The 7925-nt window shown below is 43.0% G+C and overlaps 1 protein-coding gene across 1 annotated transcript; it reads left to right on the forward strand.

Moving 5' to 3' along the window:
* The first annotated feature begins 2044 nt into the window (after positions 1–2044).
* Positions 2045–3503, forward strand: LOC121282463 (late histone H2B.L4-like). The gene is made up of 2 exons (XM_041196167.1): positions 2045–2201; positions 3145–3503. The coding sequence occupies exons 1-2, from the start codon at positions 2045–2047 to the stop codon at positions 3501–3503; spliced, it is 516 nt and encodes a 171-aa protein (XP_041052101.1).
* Positions 3504–7925: the final 4422 nt, after the last annotated feature.

Consider the following 7925-nt stretch of genomic DNA (forward strand, 5'->3'; position numbering starts at 1 on the left):
GGGAACTTTAACAATGGCCCACCTCGCAGGGTTTCAATCTTGCCTTCTAAGATTGTCCCCGGATTTCTGAATGACTCAACCCTAGCTCACAAGCACACTTTCAAACCTATGGCCATGCCAAGCAGCATACCACTGCTCCAAAGGAGTACCTTTGCCCCAACAGCCCACAGTATGGAGTCCGTCTGCTAACTGCAGCTCTTTCATTAATTCGGAGGCTATTTCTTTGCTCCCTTCTTTTAATTTACTTAACAGGGCCTATTTGAATCCCTGTGTCTGTGACAATTCTTGGCTAGCATTCTTGCCTCAAACTGACTCCCTGAAGAAGAGTTGTTCACTGACCCCTGAACTGAACTGGGCAACCTATCAAAATACTCCCAGAGGGTCCCACCCTTGTTACTAGGCAGGAATCACTGTAACAGCATTGGAACATTCTGAACCTTTAAACATTACAATGACCGGAGACTGCAAATTTAACACACATAGACATAACAAATTGAATTCATAACACTAGCTCCATGTCATTGTTCTCCTTCATCGACATTTTGATAGTTTTGACCCCATGCTCTGCTTCACCATTCACCCGTGGATGGTGTGGTGAACTGGTAACATGGTGGAAGCCATATTCTGCAGTGAATAGACAGAAATGGTCATTCGCAAACTGTGGACCATTGTCCGACACTACCTCAATCTGGGGTGCCTTGGGTAGAGCAGATGCATTTCAGAGCTTTTACCACTGCTTCTGCAATCGTAGTATGGAGTCTGCTGATTTCCACCCAGTGAGAATAATAGTCGATGATTAGAAGTCGAGGAGATCCTTGCTAAGCCTTTGCCAGGACTTGGAGGGGAATGGCAAAGAACCATGATTCAATTGGTTCTTGGCTGTTAATGTTGCAAATTTAGCACATGGAAATGAATGATATGATAGATTTTGAAATTCCTGGCCCCCATACTGAACTTTGTGCCTGAGCTCTTCACTTAGCAATGCCCAAGTGACCACCATGAAGTTTATGGAGAATATCCTCTATCATCAGCCATGGGATTACAAACCCTTCATTAAAGATGAGGAGGTTGTCGACAATTGTGAGATGTCTTTGCTGCTCGTAGTATTTTCTCAACACCCAGTTGCTAGCGGCATACTCTAGCCAACCTTTGTGGCAGTATGTTCGGACCTGGCTGCACTCTGTCCTTCAACTGGACATTCCTGATCTCTCAGAGTCTGCTTACAGAGGCTGGTAGGATGCCTGTAATCGATGAGGAATATGTTTCCACCTTGGAGATAAGTGTCAATGATGTTCTGTGACCTGGTCAGCCGTAACTCTCGACAGCATGTCAGCTGTACTCTGACTTTTGCCTGACATGTGCTCTGTGGTACAGTCAAATCATATGAGCCTTAGCCAGAAACGCCACATCCTTGGTGGCATCTAAGAAATTTCCTTAGAGTTTAGAAATGAGAGCAAAGGTTTATGGTCCGTCTCTATCTTAAATTGCAAGGCCGTTAAATAATCAGAGAATTTTTCACAGGCTTATATAATAGCTAGTGTCTCCTTTTCAATTGTTGCATATTGCTGTTCAGTTTCTGTTAACGATCGAGAAGCATAGTAAACTAGCTTTCTCCTGCCATCCTCCTGGGTCTGCAGTAGAATTACCCCAAACCCTGTTACTGAAGTGTCGGCCACTACTATCATTAGCTGTTTTGGGTCGTAATGTGCGAGTGCTTCAGAAGAGACTAGCAATTCCTTAATCTTGAGAAAGGCTTTCTGCTCGACTCCCCAATGCCACTGCTCACCTTTCCTCAGCAGGTCACTTAGGGGTTCACTGGGGGCAGACAGGTGTAGGATAAGTTTCCCCACCTGATTGACCATGCCTGAAAATCACTGGATGTGAAAATTCTGTAATTGCCTTGGACTTTTGGGGATTTACTGTTATCCCTTGCTGGTGAACGATGTGACCTAAAAATCTAACGGTAGTCTTACCGAATTCACATTTATCATTCAAGGTGAGGCTGGCTTTAAAGCACCTTTAAAACCTCACAAACATTATGGTCATGTCCCTCCTTAGCAGCACCATGGATGCGCAAATCATCCATGCGATAAATACTGCCTTCTTTGTCTTCGAGGATGTTGGACATAGTGTGTTGAAAGATTTCTGGTGCGGAGCATATGCTGTAAGGAAGACGATTGAAACAGAAGCAACCAAAGGGAGTAATAAGTGTAGTTAACAACCTTGATTCTTGGTCAAAGGGAATCTGCCAAAACTAACTGTTGGCATCCAGCTTTGTAAAAAGGGCACTTCTTGACAACTTCACCAAACTGTTGTCAACTGAGGACATTGGGGGTATCTCCCTTTGGACAGCTTTATTTAGCTGTGTCAGATCAACAGAGTCTGATGTCGCCACTGGTTTATGGACTGTAATGAACCCAGAGCACCATTTGGTAGGCAATGTAACAGGAGAGAGAATTCCTTGACGCAGCATCTTGTCCAGTTGTTACTCGACATTTCTGATCAGCACATTCCTTGAGGTAAATAAACAGATGGGTTTGGTATCTGGGAGCTGAGTGGTGTGATACTCACTTTTGAGTTTTCCCAGACCCTAGAACAACCTAATCATGGGGTATTGGCTGAAGCCAGTCTAGATCACCTGCTAGTATGTTAATGCCAGCTCCAGTATAAATTTTAGAGTTGGTGTCAAAACCTCTAACTTGCACTGTAACTGACCAATAGTCTTAATTTCCAATTTGTTGGATGGAATGTGTCTCATAAATATTCTCTTGTCTTCTACCTTGATTAAAGTTGCTATAGTTGCAGAAATGCTTGAAATATCCAGTCTTCCTGCACTGGAAGCATTTCGTGCCCCCTGCTGGGCAGTCTTGGCGTCAGTGTTGTTTCTTTGTACCCAAAAGTAAGCATTTCAAAATGGCTGCTGTGGGGTTTCCCATCCTTTTGTCCATTTTGGCCGACTTTTGTGTGGGTGGGGCTGCTCCCCGTAGGTCTATCCAGTTAACGGAGTCATCTAGAGCCTTGGTATCGTGACGCATTATAGCCTGCTTAATTTCTCTGAGTTTGTCCTACCTCGTGGATTGAACTGTTTGATCTAAAGTGAGGTCGTGATTTCTGTGTCTGAAAGTGACGATGGTTGTTGATAAGAAACCAGCTTCCAAGAAGGGAGGCAAGAAAGCCTTAAAGAACCGGTAGCCAAGGGCGGCAAGAAGCGGCGAAAGTCGAGGAAGGAGAGTTATGCCATCTACGTCTACAAAGTGATAAAGCAGGTTCACCCAGACACCGGCATCTCCTCCAAGGCCATGAGCATCATGAACTCGTTCGTGAGCGATATTTTCGAGCGCATTGCGGGTGAGGCTTCCCGCCTGGCCCATTACAACAAGCACAGCACCATCAGCTCCCGGGAGATCCAGACCGCTGTGCGCCTGTTGCTGCCCGGGGAACTGGCCAAGCACGCCATGTCGGAAGGGACAAAGGCGGTGACCAAGTACACCAGCTCCAAGTAAAACTACACAGTGGACTGAAAATCATTCTAAAGTGAGGTCGTCTTAGGTCTGTAGAAAGCCATCGAGCTTTTCATTACATACATTAAAGACAATGTGGTTGCGGATGAGTTTGTCTTACAGCGCCCCATATTCGCAAGTCAATATAGGTTGGTGAGAAATAATTCCACTGATCCTCCTGGTCTTTGGGACCTTCAGTTAAACTGCACGTGCACTATCACCACATTTTGCTTCAGGCTAAAATACATGATGAAGGCTTTGGGAATGGTGTTAAAGTCTGCAGCAGGCTCCTCCGCCTCTTGCCTCAGGAGAACGTTGTTTGCTACTGGACCTACAGCATAAAGAAACAAACTGACTTGATGCTTTTGCTCTTTAGCATGAAGGCCCGATGCTGCTTGATATCAGAGGAAGTGCTTCTTCCATAACTTCCACTTTTGGCCAGAGTAAGGCTCTGCAAGCCCTCAAGACAGTCAAACGTGCTGGTTAGGGGCAGTGACTGCTCACCAGGTAAGGACATTGTTACCTCTCTCCAGTTTGCCTCCTTCTTTGTTAGGGTTTTAAGTACGAGCTGCGACCAAGTTTTTCTTCATCTCTCGCCATGGTTCCATCGATGGCACCAATCTCTGGCTAGATTGGTGTCGCCACCACTGCTGCCATGCTTTGTACTGCTACCATGTTCTATGTATTCTTGAGGTGGTTCCTGGCTTCTGGTATGCATGACAGATTGTAGCCTTACTCTGGTACTTGCTTTAAACTAGTTTATTAACACTATATACAAACAGGTTACAGAGTAGGTATATACATCTCTCCTGCATAGTGTGTTCCATCCTCTCTCTCTCTAGAGAGAGTCTAGCACATTCTGCTGATGTCACTGACACATCATCATCTACATCACTCATTAGCATAACTATTCTATTAACCCATTACATTACAATAATAACTATCATTACAACATATGCTGAGTCACTGAACATCCTTGACTTCAACTAAAATTAGGGTTGCTAAGTTTCTAGGTTAATTGTCTGCAAACTGGTATTAATTTTAGGTTAGAAAGAGTATGAATTCGAACAACATTCTAGAGTCTGTGCATATCTCTGGCTGACAACCTCGCTGGAAAAAGGTGACATCTCTGTGTATCACACTTCAGAGTCTCATGAAAGAGAAAGAGAGAACTTTACTACTGTCTTATGAGTTGCCTCTCAACTCTGTTGTTGAGGATTAGTTCACTAAGGAAGCAATCATAGTTACCATAGTGCATGTAAACCTGTCCCATTGATGTGGAAACTTGGAGTATCTGTATGTCTGTTCAGCTGAATCCTTTGTTGGATATAATGACTGAAAACCATTCTATCATAATGGTTGGAGATACTTCAAACCAGCTCTTAATGTCCTCCATTTTTCAAAGCTAACATTATCATCTATTGTACTTTGACATTAAAAAAACAGGTAGAATAGCATCTAATTTTCTGCACTGAGTTAAACGGAATATCCAAAATTAAACAGTCATATGTAGCTAAACTCTCTGGTACCCCATTTTGGAAACCACCTCCAATTAACAATGTAAGTGATATTCATATTTCTGGGAGTTAACACTTTGCATGCTGAAGCAGACTTGAGATCAAAAATATAAAAATAAAACCCCTTCCATAGAAGTAAAACCTCAAAATGTTACAGCTGGAATATTCATTATTTGAAGGAAAAAGTATAAATGTTTACTGCATTGCTTTACTTAATTATTATTGTATTTTGAGTGCTTATTTTCTATATTTTAACCTCTGCACCATCTTTTTGTGAGAGAAGTACAGCTCTTCTGCCTAAATATTTGATTGGCAACCTGGTGGACAAGCACAGAAGATTGACATTAGTAGATATTTTACCAGAAAGAAGCTTGGAACAAAATCCCTAGTTAATATGAAACCCAATTGCCAGCATGTCTCTATGCCTTCCAAGAAACTCGCCATGGAGGACAGGTTACTTAGGTGGTGGATGTGTCACCCATGAAAGAGATGACTTGCTAACAATGCCCTCATGAATTATATGATGGCAACTCCATAACTGTTGTTTTGTGTATTGCTTTCTATTCACCCCTAGTGAATGCTCTTGCTCATTTTGCATTACATCTATAGTGGTTTCTCTCCAAAAGGCAATTCTGATCTCTTCTGCTGCAACACATTGTGTCTAAGGACAATTTCTGACCAACAATGCAAACCTACATATAACTTTATCTCCATATAGGAACTTTGCAAAAACAAAAATTAAATAAAAACTTAGCTCCTCCCTACATAAATAAAAGACAAACAAGAATGATTTGTACAAATCATGCCTAATGGTTTTCCAAATTAACTTTCTCAATTTTATCTGTTTTTACTTTTTAATGACTGCCTGAATTCACTTTGGATGAGGTGTTAAACCAAGGCTTCTCCATCTGTCTTTCAAGTAGTTCAGGTAGATGATCAAGATCTTTTGGCAGTGTTAAAAATCTGTTGTCCTGGTCAGCATTTCTTCCTTAACCAATACTGCCAAAAACTGATTACCTGGTCATTCATCTCAGTGCTGTCCTTGGTACATTACTGCCATATTTAAAAGCATAAAGCATAGAGCCATACAAAAATTTACAGCACAGAAGGAGGTCATTTAACCCAACATGCCCATGTCAGTCGGAAAAGAGTTAGCTAGCCTAGCCCCACCTTCCAGCTCTTGATCTGTGGCCCTGTAAGTTATGGCACCTCGTGCATATCCAAGTATTTTTTTTAAATAGTGAGGATTTCTGCCTTTACCGCCCTTTCAGGCAGCAAGTTCCAGCTCGCGCTACCCTCTGGGTGAAAAAAATACTCTTCAACTCCTCTTTAATCCGTCTATTAATTACTTTAAATCTATACCCCCCTGGGTTTTGACCTTTTTCGAACAGAAGTACATTCTTCCTACCCAATTTATCTAGGCTTCTCAGTTTTGTACATCATAATTGAATCTCCTTTCAACCATCTCTGCTCCAAAAACAATCCCAGCCTATCCAATCTTTCCTCATAGCTAAAATTCTCCATCACCCCAGCAGGGATGCACTCATGTCAACCTTACACCTGCTCCCAAAGCGGGGGCCAACCTGGCAGAAAGTTCTTTCAGGCAGAATCAGATAGATGGGTCTACAGAGAGGAGCAGCATAAGAACACCATTTGGCCTCTCGTCATGGCCGCTCCTCCTTGCAGGTTGATCAGAGAAGATCATGTTCCTAACCCTGCCCCCAATCGCCACTCGCTCATGTTAAACCCATATCTCTTGACACCTTTATCATGCCATGAAGTTTCAAGGTAAGTTTGGAGTCCACTCACTGAGAGTACCTCACGTACACTATGGGTTGCTGAGGTGCCACCACTCCGGACCCTCCAATTGCAGAGACTCCTAAAGTCTCAATCCTAGATGGCCTTAGCATTTGTGCGAGACTGTGTTTCAGCTGGTAAAGGTAAACGAATGGTTTTCCAAATGAACTTTCTCAACTTTAACCATTCCAGCCAAGGTAAACTTATTTCTTGCATGTACCCTGCAGCAGCCTGTTAGAGCTGGTGATGCTTTACATGGATAGTCCCACAGTCCTTGGCATGGTCCAGCACAGAGGTTCATTTTACTCTTTCTCACCTCATGCACCAAAACCCTGGTCCTTCAATGATGCCCAATGCACTTTGGTTGCAATCCATTTATTCGAGGTCTGCTGCCATCCTTGACAAGGAGACAAATAGGCCAAAGAAATCTCCATGAGAGGTCTAACAAAGGTTTCAGTCAAATGCACACATATCTCATAAATCCTACACTCAAATCTCTCTTGCAGTGAAGGCTAATTTGCCCATTGCCCCCTTACTTGCAGCCTTCACCTGCATTTAGTTCAAAATGACAAATCACCAAGGAAAGCCATCAACAATTGGATGTGCCCATCACAACTTTCTCCAGACCTGTATGGCAGCCTCTGGTTTTCTACTGATCAGAAGACAATGTAGAGCTTCACTCTCTCAGCCCTGTAACTGCATCTGCAATATTTCTTGCCACTTGTGTAGCAGATTTAACTCCTCTTGAGTACTCATGGCTTCCACCCAGATCTCACATCAGGGCAACAGCAGCAGGAGATGCAATGACCTCACTGAACACATTTTCAGAGGTCAGAACTACAAGTAATGGCTTGCATGATGCATGGCCAGGCAGCACACTCACAACTAATCATGCACATGTGGGATCATTGAGTATGCGCAATGTTGATAACATGAGAGAAGTGAATCTACAGGAGTTCATTATCAGACTCTGATGGGAGCCCATATTCCAGACCCTAAATGCCTGTGACCATTGAAGCAACTAGCAGCAAGAAACTTCCAAGCAGTGCAAGTGAACATATATTTTCAAGTGCTAAAACCATGGTTGTACAGCTGTGTCATCTGTATGCTT

The sequence above is a fragment of the Carcharodon carcharias genome, chromosome 9, assembly GCF_017639515.1.
Source record: "Carcharodon carcharias isolate sCarCar2 chromosome 9, sCarCar2.pri, whole genome shotgun sequence".
Lineage (NCBI taxonomy): Eukaryota > Metazoa > Chordata > Chondrichthyes > Lamniformes > Lamnidae > Carcharodon > Carcharodon carcharias.